Below are 27,172 nucleotides of genomic sequence, written 5' to 3' on the forward strand. Positions count from 1 at the left end.
CAGAATCAGGCTCCACAGAGCTAAAACCAACAAGTTCAATATCTTGTAGGGAACCTCAGATTGCATGGCAAGGACACACACTGAGGGAAAAGCAAAAGCCTTTATGATTTTTATTAAAACTATTAGTAAAGACAAAAAAGCTCCGAACCATCTAACCAGATAGGAATAATACAGTACTGGGGATATCCGTAGTATCATTCCTTGCATATGCTCATACTTACGCCTTTCTTGAGGATCTGGCGGTGAGAGACAAAGGATCAGCCCTGTCTCTGGCACCCTGAATGAGTCCAATGATCCAGATTCCCCCAAACCCAAAGATTGGTGGTAGAAAACAATAAAGAGCTGAAGGGTCAATTCTGGGAAACGAACCCATGGTGGTTTGCCCTATTACTGGACGAGAGCACTATCATGAATACTCATTCTGATGCCCAGGCTTCCATGTCCAAATCCAACTTTCTCACCCTTACGATATTGGAGTGCTCTTATCCTGTAAGTTACCATATTAATGCCATTTAACTCATTATCATATGTGTCACCCATTGCTCAAGCAAGTTTGTAGTTAGACATCTGCCCACAATTCTATTCTAAAATATCCAAACCTAGTATCAGCTCAGTGTTCTTTCGGTTGCCTGGTACCATTACATACCAACTCCTGCTTATTGAGCAAGCTATTCCAAGTTCCCCAAACTCTAGGATAACTGTCGTGCCATTTTATCTGCGATGACGGTCACAGGCCTACTATACTTATGCTAACCTGCTTAAGCTGATGTTTTACAGGATACAGGCCAGTAGATTCTTTGTGTTACTGTGAAGTAAAATATAAATAAAAAGCTACAGTAACTTGATGAAAACTTAGATGACACAAAATCTTTCACAAGTAAAGGAGAAGAACTCAAAGGGTCTTTACTCCCTGGATCCTTCGCATTTTCAGCATTCATTTACGTTTTTTTGGCACTTCGACATCTCAGAGCACAAGGTCTTTTCCTGAGCACATTGATACAACTGATGTAGTTTTAAAAAATGTCCCCCCTCCCCGGTTTTGATCTGTATTTATTCAGAGCAGACTTTTGATCTAGTCATCATGTGATTTTTTGATATCTTTTACAACATACAATTTCCTACGCCTTTGGCATTTGATCCTGCTGCTCCCTTTAAGAGAGTAAAACATGTGGGATAGGCAGGATTAGGGTATTAGTCTCTCAACACACAGACTGTCTTATCTGCCCCAGCAGATCACAAAACCTGTTATGACATCAAAGCAAATTAAGATGTCTCAAGACAAGGCAGCCTCTGTCACACATGCAACTGTGCCACTAGTTACAGAGCTGTTCCATAAGCACCGGACACTTGTCGCTGTCTTTTAGATACCTTATATATTGTGGTTTCAGTCCTCTGGTCTCTTTTAAAGTTACACGTTCACAAAGGCCATGTAAAATGCCCTTCGTCCTTGGTGAGGGTCACATCTCCACAAACTGCGTGAGCCCAACCTCTGGGCACCATCCTATCAGTGGCTTCCAAGTGCAGTTCACAAGGTTTTGGAAACGATCTACAAAGCAGTGAGACTTCTCCCTGGGACTCTCTTAAGAGGGGCTGGGCTGCTTCTCCCGCTGGTTCCCAGGACTGCTTGTGGGACACCTTGGCCAGAGGCTACTCATCTGTGGAACTTCCTTGGTTTGTCACAGTTTGGCCGGCTTCAGGGCATAGCTTGAGGTGAGGCGGGCAGAGGTCTAGGTAGCCGCTGGGCTAAAGCAACGGTGCGTCTTTGATACAGATGATACTGTTTACAGCTGAAGAGAGTCACCCATGTGCTATGTTGTTGAGGACCACATAGGGGTCTCCTGGCCTCGCTTTGGGGCGTAATATGAAATTCCCAAGTTCCTCAGAGCTCCTCCTTCAGCAGCTGAGGGTGCAGGGAGTAAGTTAAGGGCTTCCTGGCCCAGTTCCCGTCTCTCTTCATGATCTTGCTGTGGCACTAGACCCAACAGCTTCCTCTCTTCCATATGGAGAACGGCAGCCTGGGAGAGCCTTCACAGCATCGCTCACTCAAGTCAGAGGACTGGACTTCACATTTCTTTCCCCCGCCCTCCTCCCTTTCCTGGCTGTATTGCTATTAGTGGTTGTTCCCCCCTCATCCTGCCCCTTCTCTTCTCATTGCAACCCCTCAACGGCCCACCCCCACTCTCCCTGCCCACTGCCCGTCTCACTTTTCTCTTTCCCATCTCTCTCTTCCCGCCCCGACCCGCTCCCCTTTTACTTCAACAATCCTTTCCCCCAGTTCAAACCTGAGTGCCCCGTCCCCTGAAAACTCCCACAAAATGAAGGCTTTGTAATATAAATGAAAAATATAAACAAATACATGCAAATAGCCTGGACTGCCCTGATCGGTTTGCTCCTACATCGAATCCCTGTCCCCACCTGTTGTCTTTACGGACTGTAAGCTCCTGGAGGCAGGGACTCCTTGAATGCGCTTTCCCAGTGCCTAGCAAGAAAGAGGCCCTGATCAGCCCTGGGGCCTTTGGGCGCCCACTGTGACGCCAACAACTATCATCATCATTGTTCTCCTCAAAGACAACGTAGATTTGCGAAAAGGAGTAGAGCGGGTTGAGAGCTGATAAGAACTAGTCCAAGTGAAAAGACAAAACTAATCATCCCCAGGTGATGTTCTGAGCAGAAGGAAGCCACCACATCCCACTCCAAAGCTGGCAAGGCTGCATCATCCTCTCCATCCTCTCACAGGAGAGTTTTGTAACCCCAGGTCAGACAGGGTAAAGTTTTCAATTGAAAAAGTCATTGGGCTGTAGGCGCTTTTGAAAACAGTACCCCTAAATCATGACACTGGTTTCGGTTTTACTCTACATAGCAAAGCAGTGAGCAAATTTGAGAAGTTAAGGCCCCCTGCGATTTATTGTCAGAATAGTCAATGTGTGTGTGTTTGGGGGCTTGGATGGTTTTGCTTTTGCTCTTCCTCCTCTGCAGGGTTGGGGAGGGGGAAATCAAGGGCAAAGGAGTAACTTTTTAAGCACAAACCAAATGTAACAGCTCTGCTAGAGATTCTGGGACATTAATCCAAACGCTAATTACAAGCAGATTGCTTGAAATCACACACCGTGTCTGCCTGCAAGCTACAGTCTGACTCACTGGCCTAGCACATTTACTAACGTCTTTGATTGGATTACAATAAAAACACGTGGATTTAATGAGGATTCTGTCACCATGGCTCAGGAACAGGTTGAGACAGCGATAACATATTGGTACCACAAAATTTTGTCTAGTCTCCTAGGGACTGATGCAGCTCCTGCTGACTCCAGTCAGCCTTGGATCTTGCCCTTGAAAGTGGGAAATGAGTTATTGACAAACATCCCTATTTCAAGGCTCTCGTTAACACTTTAGAAACCCAGAAGATAGGATACCAGCCGGCTAGTCTGTCCTGACATAACGCACACTCATGCTCTGCTGAAAGGGCTTATCTGTGTTGTCAGCAAGCCCCTGAGCCAGGCGGATAGGCTCTGGGCAGACCTCCCTGGTGGGCTTTCTACAGCCCAGCTGAGACGTTCAGCCTTCAAGAGGAAAAGCGCCTGCTCGAAGAGCAATGTTCACATTTGTTTTCTTGGCTAATGAAATCGCCCCAAACTGACAAATCCATGCATCCTGCCCTCTAATAACACTCTGAAATGGGAAAGGTAAGGGCAAAGATTCTGCAAAAAAGTGGGTCCAAAAGGTTCAGTGAATTCAAAACTAGACCAAACAAAACCAAATCGGTGTTGTACTAACTCAGGCTTATAACAGAGATATGCCTCCATCCACTTCCTAGACCCACGACCAGGGAGCGTAGAAATCACCGGCGCACACTCAACTTGCAACTAATCCAATACAACTGTTCATCTTCTTTAAAAGAAATGTTTACTTCTTTGGTTCCTCTTATTTTGAAAAGGAAGTAGGTTAATTGTTTCAAGATTATGGCTTGGAGAAATCCTCAAGTTCAACATGACGAAGGAGTGTTTCCAGCTAGTGGTACCCTACTGATTTCAGAAAGAAACACCTTCTTTCGCTTGCACTGACGTTAACAGTCATTCCATTCAGCAATTTCATCAAGGCAATCTATGGACTACAATAAATGGGATAGTGCAGACAAGTTATTCTTTTAAGCCTGAACGGCATTACTCCTACATACATTTTCTGTTTTGTCTGCTGTCCCATATTTTTTACTTATATATAGCAAGGGAATGCTGGCCACCACTTCCCGCAGCTCCCATTGGCTGGGAACGGCAAACCACGGTCACTGGGAGCTGAGGGGCTCCATGCCTGCCAACAATCCAGGAAACAAAACATCTCGGCCTGCTAGCAGCTTACCCTGATGGACCGGGAGCCTGAAATATAGAGTCGGCTTATGAAAGGGTCATACAGTTTTTGCTATTTTTACCTATCCATCTTGGGGGGTCGGCTTATAAATGAACGGGCCAATGAACAAGTATATACGGTATATATTTTATATTTACTCCTAAATGCTCAGATCTTTTACAGTTAAAAACAACAGATTTCTTTTCGCACACATGCCTATTTACTTGCTGGATTTTCTGACTGCGTTCATTACCTTCCCTAATACACAACTGAACATTAACAGGCAGAACGTGTATTCTACTAACCTCTTTCTCCCAATCAATACTTGTTGTGTAACTCCCGCTAACAGTGAGAGTTATGTACAGTCTTGGATGAGAGAATGGTCTCTTAAACGATCATTTCATCTATACTCACAAAGGATCATTTTGTCCTTAATAACCGGCTCTCAGATGTTTTTCCCCCCAGAGGATTATTTGTATAATGGCAAGATCATAACATTTAATACGATCATCTCTTGTTTTTCTCTTCAATTATTTGGGGAATTTAACAGAAGTAAAATGTGCCAGACTACTTAGTATGGAGCATCAATTCCTGTTTAGCTACAAAACAGAGACTTTCCCAGACTGCCTTGCTAATATAGCACAACCATTTACGGCTAGGTCTACACTAGGGTTCTTCCTTCCCAGTTTTCCCACCACGGCTAATGCTGCCAGTAGTGATAATGGTACAAAGCACTCATGTAAACAAAGTTAAATACTAGGGGGTACCTTCCAACCTTTGTGTCCTTAAAGAATGTGAGCAGGACTTCTGAAGTGGTTTTATCCCTGTTGTAAACACAGAGCCTCAAGCATATTGCCTATTGGTTGAGTTCTTGAGCCTTTCGCAATACTTTCAGGCAGCCAAAAGCCTGGTTTCCAAAATGTTGACAAGTCAAGATGTCAGGGGTGCTAGTAAAGGCATCAGGGTGTTACTGTGTTCTGCAAATAATGGTGATCTATCAACTCTTGCTTTAACCTCTCTAGTCCATGCCTGAATATAGGATAGATAAATACTATACCTTTCTGTCTCTCTCTCCCCCAAAACTAGTTTTGTTACTACCAAAAAAAAAAAAGTGAATTAATATCATCTAGCACTTGAAGGCTGAAAATTAGAACCATCTGGAAAAAAAATGTTGACTAGCTCTCTTGAAAATACTCACACCCTGCAATCCTAAAGTAGACTGTTTGCTAGAAATATATACACCGATAGAAGTTAAAGATCTTTTGTAAAAGGCAGGAACCACACTAAGTATGTATCTAGACAGCATTTAATCTGCTTTCATTGCTCTCGTTCCCCTAGAGCAAACTAGTTTGGGGTTACCTCAGTCTCAAACTGGCAATTTGAATGTGCTAAAGGACAACAAAAAAGCAGCTTTTGGTTTTACTCAACAGCTATTTATGGTTTAAATCTGTCCAACCATTGAGCAACTAACACAAGAATTCTCTTTGTAGTCATGTGTTTTACTTGATATTTGCCATTATATTAGACAGACAATGTACTGGCAGATATTAATTGTAGTAAGTTTTGGCTACCCCAAGATCCAAGTATGAGGTTATTTTTACCAGAAGACCATGACTACAAACTATTCCTACAATTAATCTATGTCTGATTTGCAAGGGAAAGAATCTGGGAGACATCCTGTGCAATGTCATCATGGACAAATAACTTGCACTTCTGCAGAGCACCTACCTTTTGAGCATCTGGAAGTACTTCATAAACGTTCATGAATTAATTCTACCCTGAAACAGAAGTAAATACTATCCTCATTTCACAGATGGGGGACACTGTGTCTCAGTTAAGTGGCCTGGTCCTAGATCACAGCGAGTAGCAAGGAAAACAACTCCAGAGTCCTGACTCCAATCTTATGCTTTACCCCACAAGATCATCCCCTCTCCATCCAAAACAAGAAGGAAGCTAACCTGGCCTGCATTGTAAGGCACTGCACTGAGATCAGACCTAGTCCAACATAAAATAAATAGCCTACTCAAAATGGTTTTCCATTTGCAGAAAACTAAGTTCCCATTGTTCTATACGATGGTGAGCCTCCCCTTAGAAGAGGAGCATTCACCATAAAAATTTACTCGAGCAACATTAAGAGTTAAACAGAACTCCAGGAAACACCCTCATCTAGGTCTTTCTCCTTCTAGCCTGCACATCACTTTAAGTTTGTCCAGATTTCTTTCTGCTGCTCTGTTTGCCGAACCTCAGGAAGATCTGTTTCACTGCTGCTGCTTTTCTAAAAAGGAAGGATTACTCATTTCCCTGGAATAGACTCAGCTCCTTTGCCGTTTCCATGTGTCCGTGTTATATTTACAATCTTGAAGAGGACATGCAAATGATCAGAACGGTTCCAACAACCAAACAGAAAAGTCAAAACAGCGTCTCTTCTCGTGGTGTCTGGGAGAACATGATTAATGACAACTTCCTCTACTGGGAAAGGCTCTTGCAATCATTGGCCTGAACAACCAGCAGACTTTACACACCAGATTCCTAGTATGAACTCCGAATAAAACAAACAGAAGAGGTGGGTTTAAGAATATATTATATTACTCCTGTAAGAAGTGTGCATAATAAACAGCCTGATTTTCCTACATTCATTTTTATTAGTCTTTAAACGTTGATGAAGCAAAAATAAGTGGAGTGTAACAGACTATACGGATAGGATCAAACCCGGCAGTCCATACAGAAGCAACTCTCCCTCCCCTAATGAGATGGGGGAGAGGGCGGAACCATCTGAATAAAGACAGCAGAATTGGCCCTCAGTCACTGAGCCAAGTTTGGACCTGGTGCAACTGGGTGTAAATCCAGTCATTTCAATGGAACCTCATGCACTTACCCAAGGCAAATTATTATGCGTCGTGGTCCCTGGTATTGCATTCTGAGATGCAGGGGCAGAGTCCTGCATGTATGCTGAGTCCGGTGACTTCAACTGGACTCTGGGTGCATGCAGGGGCCCACCCGCATAAATAAGATCAGGGCCCAAAGAAGTTGCCCCTTAACAAGGATAATTGTTCTCCCAGTTGTTTTGGGGGGAAGAGCACTAGAAGGCCAGTGCAACCATGGATACAGAAACAACGTGTTTAAAAGTTCAGAGGTAAACTGAAATCATGAACGTTTAGCAGAGAAACAGAGGGCTAGTCTACACTTACGAGCCGGGTCGACGCGGTGAGTTCGACTTCTCGGAGTTCGAACTATCGCATCTAATCTGGACGCGATAGTTCGAACTCCGGAAGCGCCGCAGTCGACTCCGGTACTCCACCACTGCAAAAGGCGGTGGCGGAGTCGACCTTGGAGCCGCGGACTTCGATTCCGCGGCGTCTGGACGGGTGAGTAGTTCGAACTAGGGTACTTCGAATTCAGCTACGCTATTCACGTAGCTGAATTTGCGTACCCTAGTTCGACCCCGCTTCTTAGTGTGGACCAGACCAGAGAAAGAAATGGAACTTCAGAGTGACACTAGAACAGGAATTGTCTCAGCAACAATATAGTCACAGGGAGAAGCCGCAGGTTTTAGGATAGTGTAATACGGCACGGTCCTGTGCACATCTGGCCTTCTCATCACTCAGACAGCAGATGTACAGACTTAAATCTACTCCCAATGCAAGAGCTATTTCTGTGTGTAACTCAGAGTTTGGCTGGGAAGCAACAAGGCCACTTCTGTTCCTATGTCAGTGCAAACCCTTTGCATTTCAAAAGCGGGGGGAGATTCTCTTCAGCTGCTCTTTATTAAACTGGAAGAAATACAAACTGTTCCTCCTGTGAATAGATTTCTCTTTAGAGCTATCCTCAAAAGGAAATCAAAATCTCTGGCCTGCAGAAGGATCACAGCGAAGGCATATGGATACTCTTTGCCCAACACATGCAAATCATGGGTCTGATCCAGAGCCCACTGAGCACAATGGAAACACTGCCCCCTCCCCGACTTCAATGGGCTTTGAATCAGGCCATATGAGAGAATATTAAATTCTCTAAGGATTCTGTTTATCCGTTGTAGTGTTACTTTTAAGTAGTGCCAGAAACAAAATCTTTAACTCCTATTTTATTGTTCTTGACACAACATTGGGTCCCTTTGAGCTGCCCATGCCAGAACCTAGACATCTTGGCCTCAAACTTCACATCTGAAGAAGTCATGGGATCTTGTCACTACCACTTCTTGCAGGCAGAAGCTCTAAAAGTTCCTGCACTAATGGGTCCATTTTCTTGTTATACTGGTATGGTGTGTGTCATGTTTGAGGCTGTCATCCATGGTTAAGTTTGAGAAGATGAAGGCCACTGTGTCAGGAATACTTTTATCAATCCTGGTTTTGATTTTTGGCATCTAGGATCTCCGATTAACCCTGGACTCTGGCATAGTCAAATCAACTCCTCCACCCCCAAAAAATGTCCAGTCCTGGGTACCACCACCATCACTGTGCAAGCATATCCCGTGGGAAAAGACATTTTCCTCTGCAGAATGAAGGAATTACTCTGATTACATCATTTTAAAAATGGATGAAAAACTCACTTCTGATTTTACAATCTCTACTGAACTAGAGGGGGATGGCAGGTGAAGTGCAAAAAGACCTAGCTTTGTACAAGAGCAGGATCAAATGGTTTTAAATGATTTTCCAGTACTCTCATTTGAGAAAACGTAATTCATTGCAAAACAGAAAATGCTAAGGAGTAAGTCTCGTATGGTCAATCTCTGAGTCTGAGGTTTAAAAGAGAGGATAGAGATGTAGCCTCTACTTAACCTGTTTTGTTGGGAAGAATTTTAGATTTCAATGTGATCTGCCTTTAATTAGTTAAAAGGCATTTTGTCACACAAAGCTTTAAAGTTTTAGTGAAGGCTATAATGGACAATGCAGGCAACTACTCTGTTGTACACTTAATAGTTTTTCATTTGTAATATAATTCAATCAGCTACCTAAGAAATATATTCTTTCATGGTAAAAGTATCTTAGGGTACGTCTATACTACCCGCCAGATCGGAGGGTAGTGTTCAATGTATCGGGGATCAACACCCATACTCCACCTCGGCAGGAGGAGTAAGCGGAGTTGACGGGGGATTTGCGGCAGTTGACTCGCTACCGTGAGGCCCACCAGGTAAGTCGAACTAAGATACTTCGACTTCAGCTCCACGAATAGCGTAGCTGAAGTTGCGTATCTTAGTTCGAACCCCCCCGCTAGTGTAGCCCAGGCCTTAATGTTGCAAAGCAAACACAAACTCAGGGATTTAAACTCTGGAGAGATGATTCTATACAAGCAAATGATGTCGGGGGGAAAAAAATCTGAGAAAATTACAAGCAATAGTAAGTTGAAAGCAGTAGTTATTTTCTGACTTTTGACATACACAAAGAACTTTGTCATCCAAATTATCTTATTTCTTAATTCTGAGTACAAAGCTGCTGGCAGTGATGAAGACTGAGCTGACAGAGTTTTTCCCCATAGTCTGGCTTTCTAATTATTTGATCATTCTTTTTTACCCATGGAAAGATGACTTGCAGATTGTAAACTCTTCGTCACAGCTGCCTAATGAGTCATGATTTGACTAATTTTAGAATGTATGCTCTCTGGGGCAAAGTCTGTGTCATCTGTTACCCTCGAACTCCCGTGTAGCTGTCTGTACCCATCTGCTGCCTCTTGTTTTACACTTAGATTAGAAGCTTTTTGAGGCAGGGAATGTCTTTTTGTTCTGTTTGTACAGCACCTAGCAGAATGGGGTCCTGGCCCATGATAAGGCTCTAGGATCTACCATGATGCAAACTCAAAAAGAGCAAAAAAATTGGGCTTGTGTGCTGGATTTTTTCCTTCTTTATGATGTATAAAGGCAAAGGGGTTTTCTTTTTAAGCGTTTTTTCCTGCTTGGTTTTTGCCATAAGAAACGTGTGTCTTATATGCACTGGATGACGGTAGGATTAGTGGAATGGCGTCCTCACAAGAGTCAAGAGAAAGTTGAACAATGGAGAAGGGAAGGAGGTTTAGTCACACTGTTAAAAATTCTGCATGTTAACTCAATTAACAACTGGAATAATAAATGTTTGCTAAAGATTCATCACCCTCCTCCCCCAGTTAAGGTTAGAAGTCACTATATACAACTCTTGAGACCTCTCGGGGTATGTCTACCCTGCATATTAAGCATGGGCACTGACTCAGCCCAACCCCCACTTCCATCCACACACAAATTAGTCTGACTCAGGTCAGCAAGCACTCAGGACCCAGATCCTAGGAACCTGCTAGGGAAAGGGGTCAGAGCCTGAGTCATGCTGATATTCAGGTCCAAGACCTGTCATTTTGCAGCATAGACACAGGTCAAGCTGCAGACCTAAGTCAGAAGGTCTGTGCGGTGCAGCATGGACATGATAGCACAGCTCTGAGACCACGGTCCAGCACCTGTAAACCTAGGTTTACAATGCAGTATGGATTTGGGAACACAGAAGCCCGGGTCCCACAGACCCAAGTTTACAATGCAGTATGGACACACCCTAAGAAATATCTGATGAAAACAGGAAGACCAGACTTCCATTTATCCAGGTACTTACATAGCTTCACCATAAAGGTATCTGAGGGTCTCGCAAACATTAATTCATTTATCTTCACAGAGCCCCAGAAACTAGGGAAATGGAATTATCCCTGTTCACATATGGGGGAAACTGAGGCACCAAGATTAAATGACTTGCCTACGGTCACCACTGGGAGTCTGTGACAGAGCCAGGAATTGAACGCAAGGTTCTTAACACCCAGCGCCTTACCCACAAGGTCATCCTTCCCCGCCTTAGCTAGCACAGCTAAGTAGTGTCAGAATCATTTGCCTCAATGATTATTAAGTATTTGTATTATCATAGCCCCAGCCACAGACCAGAACCTCATTGTGTTAGGCACTCAGTGACATCAAGTACTTGGAAGAGCTGAATAAAATGAAAGAATTTTGGAAATTTTTTATTAAGTGATTATGTTTGGCTCCTGCAAACAGGATAGTACAGTGCTTGCCTGCACCACTTCTGTTAAGGCCAACTAAAGTTTAGGTGACATTAGAAACAAGTATTTGATTTTACAAATTGCATGACAAGACAGCAGAGAAGCAGGCAGTAAAAATGGTGTTAATATAACCGTTGCCACTTTCATAAGCATTCAGCTAAGACAGAAAGAGAACAGGAGCTGGGGGTGGGGGGTAATACTTCAATATCCTCCCCAATAATCCACGATGGAGATTTCTGATGGTAGAGGGTTCTTTAATCTATAGCAGAGAGAGGCATAACAAAGTTCCAAAGGCTGGAAGCTGAAGCCAGACAAATTCAGACTGAAAATAAAGACACAAATGTTTAGTAGTAAGGGCAATTAACCAGTAGAACAGCTTTTCAAGGGACATGGTGGATTCTCCGTCCCTCTGAGACTTTAAATCAAGACTGGAGATCCTTCTAAAAGATATGCTCTGGCTCAAACAGAAGTTAAGGGCTTGATGCAGAAATTATTGGGTGAGGTTTTCTGGCCTGTGCTATGCAGGAGGTCAGACCAAAGTGTTGCAACGGTCCCCTCTGGCCTTACAAATCTATGAATCTTTTCACTATGAACCTTAGTGACTGTCTTGGTGCTCAGAGACACTCTTGAACGAGCAGGGCATGTCATAGGTCTAATTTGTCCCCTATCAATCCCAATTGCCAATTATTTGCCCTCCTTTATTCGGAGCTTTATTTTACAGGATATATCTTGCCCATGGTACAGCAAATAAGTTTACCTTCCTCTATTAGGCCTCTCCGTTTAATTACAGTTTAAGATGAATTGATCTTTCCATTAATGAGCCTGTAAAGCAAATTGATTTTTCAAGAAAGTTTTATGCTCAGATTGGCAGCAGAGAAATTCAAGTGATGTCCTTTCACTCGTCAATGCAGTGTAGAGCACTGCTGCGTCCTTTATGAACCAGCTAATCCTATTTTCCACTCTTCTGCTCCAAGAAATCCTCGCGCTGGTTTCCTTGTCCTCTGTGCTTACTCTGAGCAAGGTCGAGGGGCCAGATTAGCTCAAACAGCTTTATTTTTGTCAACAGACAGCTGAATGGTCCAGGTCACGGCCCACTTCTGTTTCGAGACATTTAGGGGTTTAGATGAGTTACAGTGGGGAAAATGAAAGTTATTTTAATGTATTTAATCTGTGAGCCTCCTTGATTCTTAGCCAGCTGAGGATGAATATAACCACCACAGGCAGTGCCACAGGAGTACACTACATTTACTGCACTTGTTTAAGCCCTTATTTTCAGGCGATCCATTTGTACTCGTATGGCCCCCCATCACGGTCTTACATTAAAGATTGTGAGGTGTTCAGGTGTTTATCTTCACAGCACCCCTGTGAGGCAGGCACATACTACTACTCCCAGTGTACAGATGGGGGAACTGAAGAAGAGAGAGACTCAGGGTATGTCTTCACTACCCACCGGATTGGCAGGCAGCAGTCGATACAGTGGGGGTCGATTTATCGTGTCTAGTCTAGACACAATAAATTGACCCCCAAGTGCTCTCCCGTCGAATCCTGAACTCCAGCTCGGCAAGGGGAGTGGCAGCAGTCGACTCACCGCGGTGAAGACATCACGGTAAATCGATCTAAGTACGTCAACCTCAGCTATGTTATTCACGTAGCTGAAGTTGCATAACTTAGATCGATCCTTCCCCCCAAGTGTAGACCAGGGCTAAGTGACTTGCCCGGGTCACACAAGACTTTTTAGTCTGTGGCAGAGGAGGGAATTGATCTGAGGGGTCTCCCTCAGCCCAGATTAGTACTGTAACCAGGGGACCACCCTTCCTCTCGGCCAATCCGAACTTTTCAGAAAAAAATCATCATCATCTGTGCTAACGTCATTCTGTTAGGCTGCTTTGAGTTTCTGAGGAAAAATTCTGCATATTCTTTCTTTGCACTCCAGTACCTCAAAAATGGTTTTGTTCTAGACCAGGGGTTCTCAGACTTTTGTAGTGGTGACCCCTTTCACACAGCAAGCCTCTGAGTGCAACCCCCCCTTATACATTAAAAACACTTTTTCATATATTTAACACCATTATAAAACCTGGAGGCAAATCAAGGTTTGGTGTGGAGGCTGACAGCTTGCGACCCCCCATGTAATAACCTCATGGCCTCTTGAGTGGTCCCAACCCCCCAGTTTGAGAACCCCTGTTCTAGACCATCGGTCTCAACATCCAGTGTAATCAGAGTGATTTCTGTGTTCTCTATCATTCGTCCCCTGCCCCGTGACTTCATCAAAAGGACTCACCTGATGCTGAAAACTAGCTCTGTCACACAGCTATGCGCCCATCAACTCACACAGAGAAACATCAAGTGAAAGCCTGAGGCCAAAGGTCTTACACAGGGACCAGAGAGTTTTAACACACTTGGTTACAGCAGAACATTGGCCTGGGCATTCCACAACTAAGAGCACACTGATGAGCACAGCCTGCCATCACCTCTCAACGTTCGATCTAGGAACTGTGGCAGGAATTACGGGACAGATTCTGCTCTCAGTTACTCCAATGTCATTTCAGTATAAGTTCAGACGTATATCAGACTCTGGCCCTGATTTTTCTGGCTCTGGAGTTATAATGTAACAGATGTTTGCACTTAAAGTCTGGTGCTGTCTTTATTTGGTAACTCATACAGAGATATTTTTCCCCCACCCTATTCTATTAAAAGCTTTACCAAGTCCCTTATGTTTGCTGTTGTTGGAGATGAACTGCTTTGGCGACATTTTCGAAGTGCAAGACAAATGAATTGGCTGTTCTATGAATAATTAAACCATATTACAATTTATCTTCACCACCACAATTATGGGCATCACTGATTTGTTGCATGTGATTTGTATCACTGCTACCAGCCTGCAGTACCTGAAGGTTTGCAGCATGGTTTCAGAATCATCCTGCCAATAAAAGCTTTTCATGTAATACCATGGGTCACAAGGGGACAAGGTAACAAGAATACCACAGGTCCCTAGGGGTGGTTCTCAATGAACTACAGCCCTCTCTGTAGGCCGGTGAAGTTCAGGTTTGTCACAAAGGAGAGAGATGCTGTGATTAAAGTTAGGGTTGCAAAGCCAAAATTTAGGAAATGCCAGTATTAAGGCTACCCTAAGACTAATTAACTACACATTTACTTAATGATATAGAAGTCCTGGGGGGAAAAAGCTATGTGATTGAATAATGTTTCATAGTGCACACACACAAGGGACAACCTTAATTCAGACATCTGCTCACTTTCCAGTGCTTGATTCTTCCAGAGCAGCGGTTCTCAACCTGTGGCCCACATGCAGCCCAATTAGCACACGGCTGCAGCCCAGATCAGCTGTGTGCTAAAGGCCTCGGGCTCCTGAACAGAAGGCTCGAGGTCCCGGCAGCCAGTGGATTCCGGGCGGGCTGCCGCATGGCAGGCTCTGGGTCCTGGCTGCCCCCCGGCCCCACACTGCAGGGTCAGGGTCCCTACCCCATGCCCGACTCTCCACTCCTGGCCCCATTCTGTGAAGGGGTCTCTGGTTGGAGGGTGCTGGGAATAGGGTTGGTGGGGAGGATTAGGTGGAGGGCACTGTGGTTCTCAATTTGTGGCCCAGGTAATACTTTGTGGGCTGCATATGCAGCCAACAATGATCAATAGGTTGAGAACCACTGTGCTAGGGTAATAAAAGGGGTTCCATCCTTTTATCCTGTCCCACCCACGCTCACGTTTCTAAAAGATGCCAAGTACCAGCCTGGATAAACCTTCCTGAGGCAGAAGACTGTAACAGGTCCAGCAGAAATAGTCCACATCAGAAGAAAACAGAGAGAAAGCTGTCCTTGGTGTCTATCCTGTACCAAGTGAGAAGCCAGCCAGATAAACTTAACAAGCCTGTGTAAACTATCAAAGGTTTGGGATGAGGTCCTTTGAGAGAACATATTGATGGGATAGACACATACGGGGGGCAAAGTTCATTCTAATGATTTCAAGTTCTGCCACAAAGTACGTAGGCGAAGCCTGTCAGAGGTGACAAGTGATTCCAGGTGCTCAATCTGAGACACGTGAGGAACCTGATTTTCAGAAAGTGCTGAGCCCACCCTCTGGAAATTGGGTTGGGCACCAAAATCTGGAGACACCCAAAATCAGTAGTCACTTTTATAAATTCTTGGCCATGGGCAGTTTTAGCCACTGCTTTAGTTCTGTGATGAGTTTCTTAGTGACATTCACAGGGTTAAGGGTGGTTATATTCTCCTGCTCCCCCACTCCCCCAAATTCAGGCAGGGAGAGAGGCACAGATTAGCTGCTTAATCCATTCAAAAGGGTTGTTAGAATGACAGCACTGCTCTTATAATACATTCATGTGCTTCTGGAAAATACTTAGACTGATGCAATGCACAATCTACTTGAGAGGTTTCTGAGGTAAACACACTTCAAACATTTGCAAACATTTAAAAAAACAGGAATATATTTATTTTTCTTTAAAAGAAGGGATACGCGGCTATGCCACACACTTAAGCATAATCCAGTTTCTCTCTTACAGGACAAAATGACCATCTTCATTCTGAATTTTCGCTCTGGGTTTGACCTGTGCAGCATTCCCAATTATAGATTTACAGATTTTAAGACTAGAAGAGACCACTATGATCATCTAGTCTGACTTCCGACATAACACTGGCCAATGTTTTAATCCAGTAATTCCTACATGAAGTCCAATAATTTGTGGCTGAACTAAAGCATATCTTTCATTTAAAGATTCCAAGTGATGGAGAATGTCTCTCTTCCTTTGGTAATCTATTCTAATGGTTAATCAACTGGTTAGTAACGTCAATTAACACAGGTCATTTAAAACATCGTTTTAGATCATTTATTGCCTGTGATAAAAACTTAAAACGAAATGCAACTGCCTGCAGGATTCTCCTAAATGGACTAAATAATAAGATCCTTATTGCAGAGAGGCAGCATAACTCCAACTATTGGGAGTAATTTATGTATGGCAGCTAAAGAAAGCTGGCAATTTATATGCAAACTTTCAATCCACAACTTCTGAGGTATAAGCCAGCCAGCACCCTTCTCATGCTTCCAGTAACCAGAAGTGATTGCTGACCCATTTCGTTGACGGTCTCTCTACAGATCCAGGACTGGTGATAACAGCAGAGTGCTTTGCCCCTACATAGTATGTGCAAACGTGCACTAAACCTGAATACGAGATCTTAGTATCCACATTTCAAAGGAACCATATCTCAAATAAAAACTAAACTCACCTCATGCCAAAAAAAGAGAGATGTGGCTGCCAATTTTAAGCTAAGTTACTCAAACTGAATTGAGACCGGGAGGAAGCTCTTCTGCTTTACATATTTTTTTACACAGCCTAATGGAAGGGCGGGAACAGAGCCAAGTTGTTTCACTTTATTCTGCACTTGCTTTAAGTAATACAAATGTAATTTTTGTCAGCAGAGCAAGGTTGCTTCAAAGCCTTCACAGTTGCCTTGGCCCTGGAGGGGAAATCACCTAGTGGTACTGACACTGGTGGAAAAGGCAGAGCAGCAGCTAGTGTGAAGGGGGAAGAGATACACACCAGTGTTTACAAATGCAAGGTAATGCACAATGGAAGCTGCTGCTCATGAACGTTGCTGGTTCTACATTAACTGTAACCATCTGAGAGTCGCTGTGGGTAACTCCTGTTCCATATACAGCACAAGCAAAAAAAAAGCCCAAATCTTAAGGCGTCTACAGAACTCAGAGATTCATAGATTCTGAGACCAGAAGGAACCACTGTGATCAACTAGACTGACCTCCTGCATTACACAGGCCACGGAACTTCCCCAAAGTAATTCCTAGAGCAGATCTTTTAGATAGGATAGGAAATAACATTGATAACTTGTTATAATGGCATTATAATGTTATCTCCCATCCCCACCTGGTCCAATAAACAGAAGAGATCCGCAGATGGCCAACGAAAAGGATTAGAGGCCTAGAAAGACTTTCATAAGAACAGAGATTAAAATACTGTACCCCGATATAACGCTGTCCTCGGGAGCCAAAAAAATCTTACTGCATTATAGGTGAAACTGCGTTATATTGAGCTTGCTTTGATCCGTCGGAGTGCGCAGCCCCGCTCCCCCCGGAGCACTGCTTTTCCACGTTATATCCAAATTCATGTTATACCGGGTCATGTTATATCGGGGTAGAGGTGTATAAAGAGTCCCACTCTTTAAAAAAAAAAAAAAAAAAGAAGAGCGAACATGATACAGGAATAGAAAATAATGAATTGTACAGAGAAGATAAAATCAGGTGCTTGTATTTACCCTCGCCTAATACAACAGCAAAGAACAGTCAATGAAATCGAATGAAAGGCAGCTGATGGAAAGAAATGATTTTTATCCAACACATAATTAACCTGTGGAATTTATGGCCACAAGATATCAATGAGGCCAAAAACTTGCAAAGATAAAAGCGTTAGACATTTGTATGGATAATGAGAACATCCACATTAAAAAAAAAAAGAAAGGGCGGGGGGTATAAACCTTCATGTCTATGGGCACATACCAACCCACCAACTGATAGGGTTAGGAACAAATTTCTGCTATGGGTAGGTTATTCCATGATTGTTCTGCCATGAGTGCAGGGGACTGGACTAGATGACCTCTCAAGGTTCCTTCCAGTCCTATGATGAGAGGAATTACCAGATCTCTTAATGAAGCATCTTGTCATTATCAGGCAGAGATGAAGCACCGGGGAGGGGGGTGGGGGGGCGAAATGAGGTTCAGGCTATTACTCGGGCTCCAGCCCGAGCCCAAACATTTACATCGCAATTAAACAGTCCGTTAGCCTGAAGATCCTGACCCCGAGTCGGCTCACACAGGCCAGCCATCTGTTTGTAATTGCAGTGTAGACAGACCCTCAGAGACAGAATGGGCCACTAGTCTAAGACGGTTCCAGTCTAGCAACTCCTCTATAGGTGTCAGGATGAAGGAAGGGAAACAGTCCGAAGTAGCAACCAAAGCTTCGAGTCTCTCTGTCAAATTCTGCTCAGCCACAGCCACTGAAATCCAGAGCAGCTCCACTGCTGAGCAGAACTGGGCCATCGAGCCCTCTGGTAAATTGGAGGCATCTCCATAGGCTCTGTTGAGATGCTAAAGGGAGGCTACCTATTTTGGATGACTCCATAAAATAATATTTCTGAGAGGTAATTCACCCTAGCATTGCAAGGTTTTCATTTGGCCTTTGAATGCTACACCAATGCTAACACAAGCTACCTCATGCTTCATTTACACAAAGTAGGGGTGTGTTAGAGCCACACCATCCTTCTACAATACTGTCTTTCTAGTCCATGCTCAGCCAAGAGTCACAGCTCCTTCTGGACCTTGGAAAGAGTTAACGTAAAAAGGGAGACGGGGCATTCAGCAGGCGTGCTTTGCCTTCAGAACCCAGGGCTCACTGCCAGCACAAATCTCAGAGCTACAGACTCAAGCAGCAATCTGATTAACAGCATTTTAAAACCAAGTCCCCTCAGCGCTGCCTATTGATTCTGTTTCGTTTTTTAAAAGTAAACACAGGAGAGGCAAACCCAAGGTTAAAGTGTAAGACACAAAGGTGTTCCTACCGGCCAGCCACAATGTATTGATAAAGGATGCTGCTGGGTTTACTGCTGATTTAGCTGGCTGGATCGCTCCCTGGGCAAATTTTAGAGTTGACTTAGGATGCAGGAAGCAGGTTTTGGGCAGCGGGCTAAGTTTCTCTTTACACAGCCTTTAAGATGTGTAATCCCAGCCGTCGCTAGCGGTACAGAGAAATACCTCCACACCTGAGAAGTTACGTTTCAGACTTTCATACCAATGTTTGCTAACTGAAGATGCATGTCCAGTTTAGTTACATAAATGCTCATAAAAAGGCAGCTGTTCTGAATGCTCCTACTCATCATTCTTCTCTCTCCAGTGACTCAGGGGCTGAAAGCTTTGGGGAGCTTCACCTTATTTGAAATCGGTCTTACTACACAGAGCGATTGTGACAATCCTGCATAAGGCTTACAGCTCCCAAAATGCTTCCTTCCATGCCTCTGAATTGCAGTATTACTGCCATCCCCAGGGTCAAAAGTCAGGCCTCTCAAAATCATGAGTGGCTCAAACAAATGAGATTTCTTTAAATTAATTAATTAATTAATTTTGGTTTCTTTTTATTTGCCTTCTGGATTTTAGCCTTTAGGGTGCAATTCAGGTCACATCTTCCAGCATTTCTCTGCAATCACGCAGGCTAGAGATTTGCTTTAATAAGAGCTGAGGTTCTCCTAACTCCTGGAGTTTGGGCTTTAAGTAAAACCACCACATTATCATGAGACTCACCATAAAAGCACAAGAGCTGGCAGCACTGGAACTGGCGTTCCGTCAGTAACACTTTAAACCACCCTGTAAATGACAGCCGATTGCTGAAAGCAAAAAGAACAGGCATGCTGGAGCAATGACTTACAGGTAGAGGGAGACGATGTGGGAAGAAGGAGATCTCAGGGATGGAATTGCTGTCAGCTCATTGTTACTCAGGCGTCTGGAACAAACAGAAATTAAATTGTTTAAACAAGCAGCTCACAATGAAGTATGTACTAGCTTGATCTGGCCTGAGTTAGGTGTTTTGTATGAATGCCCAGCTAAATACCTGTCATCAGGAGCGTAACTTGCCTACAAGTCTGATCATTGGGCAAATGTTTCCACATTCAGGTGTATCTGCCGTTCCTATCTCAAAGTCACTACCAAAAGCACGTCAGGTTAAACCCCCTTCTACCCACTCGAGAGCCACCATGCTGAAAAGCATTTGTTGAACACCATACCAACCTGTGAGCGCTTAATGGCGCAGTCCCCACCCCCCGGCTCAGCTTCCACGGAAGCTAATGGGAGCTGAGCTTGAGGGAGGATAATTATATGTGCACCTTTTGTGCTAGGCGGTGCACAACCACCTACTATGGTGAAATTCAACCTTGTGACACCTCAGGTGAGTTATGCATCGTTAGCTGCATTTTACAATGGGAAACCAGAGGCACGGAGAGATGGAGTCTGTGGCACAGCTGGGAACAGAAGCCTGACCTCATGACCATCAGCAGCATTTCATAGAGTCATAGAATCTCAGGGTTGGAAGGGACCTCAGGAGGTCATCTAGTCCAACCCCCTGCTCAAAGCAGGACCAATCCCCAGACAGATTTTTGCCCCAAATCCCTAAATGGCCCCTTCAAGGATTGAACTCACAATCCTGGATTTAACAGGCCAATGCTCAAACCACTGAGCTATCCCTCCCCCCTACTCATCCAGCAGAAGCACCCATAGGCCTCAGTTGTGATCAGCATCCACGTGATACACACACATAGTAGGAGAAGCCCCGGCCCCCAAAGAGCTCGTCTACACACAATTTTTATACCATTTTAACTATACTGGTTCAAAACTAGTACAAGTATAGCCCGCTAGTGTGGGTGCAGTTATATTGGTGATTATACTGGTGAAACTCATTCCTGTACATTTAGGGGAATGAATTATAGCATAAGGCACTTTTATGCCAGTAGGATTGTGACCGCACCAGTGGCTGTACCACTTTAGCCATTTCGATAAAAAAATTAGTTTGGTTAAATTCATAAAAACTTTGTGTGGACCAGGTGTAAGCACCAGAGCCTCCTCGAGATTAAGTGGGAGAAGCTCCATCCAAGATGAGGATCAGAGGGAGAGAGAAAAAGAGTCAGGCCGCAGTCCTACGAACACTTATATACCCAGTGACTAGTAATGTGTTCATGGTCACACAGGAAGTCCATGGCAGAGCCAGGAATTAATCCTAGATCTCCTGGCTCCCAGGCCAGCTCTCCTACCACACCTGTAGGCTTCATCTCTGCTACAAACATTGAGTTCCTCCCCACACTGACGTGTCACCTTGATTCTTACTCTCAGGCAGGAAGCAGGATACTGGCTGCTTTAGAAACTGAAGAGCACGACTAGCTCTTATCTGGCACTTTTCATCCACAGATCTCACAGCGCTTTCCAAAGGGGGTCAGTATCATTATCCTGATTTCACAGATGGGGTCTCGGAGGTACAGGAAGGGGGAAGTGACATGCCTAAGGTCTCCCAGAAAGTCAGTACCAGAGCTGGGAGTAAAAGTCAGGTCTCCTGAAACCTAGTGCTCAGTGCTCTGTCCACTAGGCCTCTCTGCAGGGACACACCTAGGAAAAGCCAGGATGGTATGTTAAAAGTGTCATGCAAGTAGTTCAAAAAAGGCCCACAAGCCACCATTTTGTTGCCTTAATCCCATTAATTAAAAAAAAAACGTTGAATACAATAACTTTAAATAATTCAAAACAGGTAACTAACTCTATTTACACATCTGTCACATGTCTAGCGAACTTTTGCTCTGATCAGGATACCTGCACTCTTTCTGAAGAACATTACCCATCAGCTACTGTTCTACAGAGCCAACAACAATTAAGGAGGAGGTTTTGCTACTACTGCACTACTGAGCTATCAGATACAGAAATGTCTCTTCCATAGCCTAATATCTGAAGCATTTCTCTGAGTGAAAGCAGATCCGTGTCATGTGACCAGCTCTTCCTCAGTTTAAAGAGCCCTTCTTTGTATGGTGAATTAGTCAATTAATTATTATAACAGCCGCTTGTCTGGCTGCTGCAAAATTACCTAATTTCTTGGCCATCTTGTTTGCTTCCCCCTGACCATGCTGAAGCAATTACAGCCATGCCACTGCCAAGACAGAGCAAGGGGTAGCACTCATTGCAAGACTAACACCCCCTGGGGGTCCAGGAGCCCCCTCCATGATGCAGAATTTCACAGGGTCTCTTGTTACAATCTTTCTAGATTCCTGTTTATACAATCCCACCCTGCCCCTCCTAAAACTATTCCTCTGCATGGACTGAAAGACTCTGCTATAATGTGAAGTTAAAAGGCCAATGCACGGCTGCACTTAGCAAAAAATCCTTTCTGAAAACCTGCAGAAGGGTCCTTACGATGGCTGCTGAAAATTAATAATAATGCAACACAAATACCTGACACCCCCCACTAGGCAAAAGGTGGACCCCCTCCAAAGGAATGAGAGGAGCAATCTTTCTTGCAGCTGCTTCAAAACTACACCTGACCTAGACTCAAATATCAGAAGTCTACCACAAGGAGCAAAGCAACTTGTAATGAGCAGACAGTGTAGAAGAGAAGTGGACCAGTGCCATCCTTTGTGCAGGACGGGAAGAGATAAGGGCAATTTAAATTAATCTTGTTTTGTAAACAATTATTTCTTTTGCTGACTTGTAACAACAATATGCAAACAGTTCTCTCACTTCAGTGTGATTTTTAATTTGGCAACACTCTTAAATGTCTATCCCAGCAAAGTGGCTCAATCAGATATAATGCTCCCAGATCTCAATTGTCGTCTTGATTCACTGAGAGACCACCGAGAGATGGGCTGAGGCATGCGAAGGGTCTTCCTTCACTTTGCTTGTGTGCTGCATCCCTTCCCCCGTTGTAGGTGGTAAACTCTTCGGGGCAGAGACTCTCTTACTCTGTATTGGTACAGCGCCTAGCGCAATGGAGTCCCATCCTCACCGGGTGCAATATAAGCAGCAAGAATTGAGATGCCAAGCGTCCAATCTTCAGAACCCCAGCCAGCCCCTGAGGTCATATGTCTTCAGGTACTTTCATATATAAAACCACCACCAAGCCACTATTGTGTTAGGGTAACATTCAGTGACACAAGACCAGTGGGACTGGCTCTGTGGCTCTATTCTCTACACCCTGAGCAATTTAAGGCTTTCCAGAGTTTAATTAACTCGGAAAGTGTAATTATATAGAAACCATTACTGCTCGCCTGTATCTCTTTCTTTTTCTCATTGTTGCTCTTATAAATAATCACGCTTGTTTCAGAGCACTCCAGCTCCTCTTGCTGCATATTCCTCACCTAAAATCACAAACCTGTTACTTAATAACCAACTGACTGCTCTGTAATTAGGAGGGCCACAGAAGATTAGGCAGGAGGAGAAGTAGCAGGTTCATCTGTAGGGTCCAATCCTGCAGGCATCAGTCAGACAAGACTCCAGCTGATGTAAATTGTTTTGGCTGTCTGAAGACATCAGGATCAGGCACAAGAGCTAATGCTTAATGAAAAGGGATGAAGGACAAGAAGAAACACATAATACCTACAGTGCGCAGTGACATTTCTAAAAGGAAATGTTTCCCCAGCTTCCCAGGGGGCACCAGTAGCTTTTCCAACAGAAACCAAACCTCAAGTATGCCAGTAATTTAACATTCTAATGAAAGACCATTACCTCAACCTACCACTGAAGACATTGAGTCACTTTCATTTTTCACTACCCCAAGTCAGAGCCCATGGACGTGCTAATAACATCTGACAATCAGAGCAGCAACCTGGGCATTAACCAGTGAATGTTTACAGAGATCAGAATTACGAGAGCTTGCAAGTCCAGGGTCGAAATTCCTTCTGATAATATCATCTGTGATGAGGGGATCTCTTTTACTAGTACTCTGTCCTTCACCAGTCCCTCCCCTTCCCCCCCAAACATGAAACAAAACCCATCGTTTTAGGTTCTCAAAGCAGACTGCAAACAAAATTTGTACTGGTTCCAAAAGCAATACAAACTCCAGAGGCAGGAAGAGACAGAGTGAAGTGCTTTCTTGTCCATTACACTACACCTTTGTTTCCTGGGAGATTTGGGTTAGGCTGGCATCAGATGTCACGGCTCAGTCTGTTCTGCCTTGCTGCAGGGATAGTCTTTCAGCAGAGTCGTGTGTGTGCTCAGGTGCGTTAACTGAACTACTCCCACAGAGCCATGCATGAAGTAGAGAGTGAGGCAAACATCAATGATTTCCAATAGCTGCACGCCAGTTTAATTGAGATGTTGTGTTTTACTAATTGACTGATTTACAGAAAAGGTAGCACACAGGTACAGTATGAAAAATACACCAAGTCCGATCTGCTGATGCAAGTCAACTAAGGGGTGTCTTGGGAAACTGTATACAGTTTCCTATTGCTCCATGAGCCAGCCTGGCAAGAATGCAATTAAAGCCTTGGAAAAAATACTTACACTTCCCGTAAGTTCAGCAGCTCTGCAAAGGCAGAAGGATCGATCTCCGTCAACTTGTTGTAGCTCAGGTTTCTGTTAAAATAAGAGACAGTGGGATCAGCAAACTACAGTCACTGTGCTCAGCAAAACTGGGTCATCTTTATTATTCTGGATTGCATTGTGAGATGATCTGCTGTTTTATAAGAGCACTTAAGAAATCGGGTGGAGGGGGAAGGGAAACTTTCTGCTGAGTAATTGAGCCAAATATTTTGTTTCTACTAGCAGAACATACACAGGTATTCCCTAGGTTTTCCTCCATTCATATTAACATATGCAGTTAATTTGTCTTAATAGGATACATTTAAGTTTATTGTTTTCTTACTGGTTATTCATAACCAAGCTACTGATCGCAGATAAACAGGTCATTTCCCTGTGCATTATATTAGTGAATCATCGTCTCAGTACGTCCAATACATTTTCTAACAAGGCTACATCCATCAATATGTCTGAATGGTTCCTTTTTACCATAGACTTCGGCCTGGAACTCACTACATGATGCTGTACTTCATCCACAATTGTGCCAAATTATTGGGAATATGGTTGCGCAAACACTCACCACCATTGCAGTGAATAACCCTTGGGCAGACTAGAACAATTAATGAACAACAGCGTGTGAGAAAACAAATACATGGCCCCGGTTCTAAAGAACTACGCTTTGCTACAGCTTTGTGAAACCCTCACCTCCCCAAGTTCCATTCCCACAGCTGCATGATCAGCAAACCCCACATTACAGGTAAAACCTGCCCGAATTCAGGTAAGGAGGACTTACTGGTAGAGTAAATAATGATTAAAACCCAATCAACTAACCATGTGCAAGACTCAAATGGGGGCTAATTAATATGATGCAGGTGGTGTTGGTAAATTGTTACAAGCATAACATACAAAAGGAAGAGGCAGATAGGTGGGGTTGTAGCAGGAAAAAAAGCAAGTGCCCGGAGATACAAGATAAATATGAGGGGGCCTGTTTTAGTTTTACATCATTCAACAGCCTGCTTTAGGCTATTACTCCTGCTACAACCCAGGCCTTCTGCCTCCTCTGCATGGAGGTTACATCCTCTCGCTGATCTGGAGTTTGTACTGTCCATATTCCGCCTCTGAATCTGACCCAAAAAGGTTGATGCCTTAGGTTTAGATAACCCCCCCAAAATTCAGCTGCTCAGAATGCTCAATTGCTCACTGGGAACTGTGTAATTTTCCCCTCACACATGGAAAAGTTGCACTACTTCGAAAGTCTTCTTTGGCTAGCATGAAACATGCAATCTTCTGCAAATACCTGCTGTGAAAGAGGACAATGCCTATCAACAGCACAGTGTAGATCCTTAATAGCTACACTAGTATCTAGGTCTGAAATATCATATAAGCATCTATTTTAAAAATATGCTGTCCTGTACGCTCCTACCGTCTTTTAAAACACTCAGGAGACCTTTAAATCAATACTAGTCTAGCGCAGATATCCATTTCACTATGAACTCAACGACGTTTATCTAAATAAAAGTCAAACTACAGTTTAAACTAAGAGTAACATTTGAAAGCCAAGTCCATATTCATAGCACAACTACAATTAAAGTGCAATTTGTCCAGAGATTATATTACAACCTTTTTTCAAAAAAAACCACAAGGCAAAAATCAGGTTTGAGCTTGTGTGTGCCCTGAGTACAGACCAAAAAGGAGTGTTCAATAGAGAACATCCTACAGGCCTGACACAGAAAAAGAAAGCCATCTGAGGCGTGTTCTACACTAGGGAATTTTGGGGAAACATTCCTATTGGTGCTACCACTGGCTTAGCAGAAACACAGTCTAAGGGAAAACCTTCTTGGGGTGAAAAGAACAGGAGTACTTGTGGCACCTTAAAGACTAACAAATTTATTGAAGCATGAGCTTTCGTGAGCTACAGCTCACTTCTTCGGATGCATAGAATGGAACACACAGACAGGAGATATTTATACATACAGAGAACATGAAAAGGTGGAAGTATGCATACCAACAGGAAGAGTCTAATCAATTGAGATGAGCTATCGTCAGCAGGAGGAAAAAAACTGTTTGAAGTGATAATTAAGATGGCCCATAGAAGGTGTGAGGAGAACTTAACATAGGGAAATAGATTCAATTAATGTAATGACCCAACCATTCCCAGTCTTTGTTTAGACCACAGGTAATTGTGTCTAGTTTGCATATTAATTCGAGTTCAGCAGTTTCTCTTTGGAGTCTGTTTTTGAAGTTTTTTTGTTGCAAAATTGCCACCTTCAAGTCTGTCACTGAGTGGTTAGAGAGGTTGAAGTGTTCTCCCACTGGTTTTTGAATGTTATGATTCCTGATGTCAGATTTGTGTCCATTTATTCTTTTGCGTAGAGACTGTCCAGTTTGGCCAATGTACATGGCAGAGGGGCATTGCTGGCACATGATGGCATATATCACGTTGGTAGATGTGCAGGTGTACGAGCCCCTGATGGCGTGCCTGATGTGATTAGGTCCTATGATGGTGTCACTGGAATGGATATGTGGACAGAGCTGGCATCGGGCTTTGTTGCAAGGATAGGTTCCTGGGTTAGTGTTTATGTTGTATGGTGTGCGGTTGCTGGTGAGTATTTGCTTCAGGTTGGGAGGCTGTCTATAAGCGAGGACTGGCCTGTCTCCCAAGATCTGTGAGAGTGAGGGATCATCTTTAAGGATAGGTTGTAAATCCTTGATGATGCGCTGGAGAGGTTTTAGTTGGGGGCTGTAGGTGATGGCTAGTGGCGTTCTGTTAT

The 27,172-nt window shown here is 43.8% G+C and overlaps 1 protein-coding gene across 1 annotated transcript in view; it reads right to left on the reverse strand.

Annotated features, from left to right (window-relative positions):
- The window catches only part of LRIG1 (leucine rich repeats and immunoglobulin like domains 1), a 130,892-nt gene that overhangs the window by 51,841 nt on the left and 51,879 nt on the right, over positions 1-27,172 (reverse strand). Inside the window, exons 2-3 of the mRNA XM_045023689.1 lie at positions 24,387-24,458; positions 19,783-19,857 (exon numbers count right to left, since the gene is read on the reverse strand). Of these exons, the coding sequence (XP_044879624.1) occupies positions 19,783-19,857; positions 24,387-24,458 (147 nt within the window). The remainder of the gene's footprint in view (positions 1-19,782; positions 19,858-24,386; positions 24,459-27,172) is intronic.

The sequence above is a fragment of the Mauremys mutica genome, chromosome 7 (assembly GCF_020497125.1).
Source record: "Mauremys mutica isolate MM-2020 ecotype Southern chromosome 7, ASM2049712v1, whole genome shotgun sequence".
Lineage (NCBI taxonomy): Eukaryota > Metazoa > Chordata > Testudines > Geoemydidae > Mauremys > Mauremys mutica.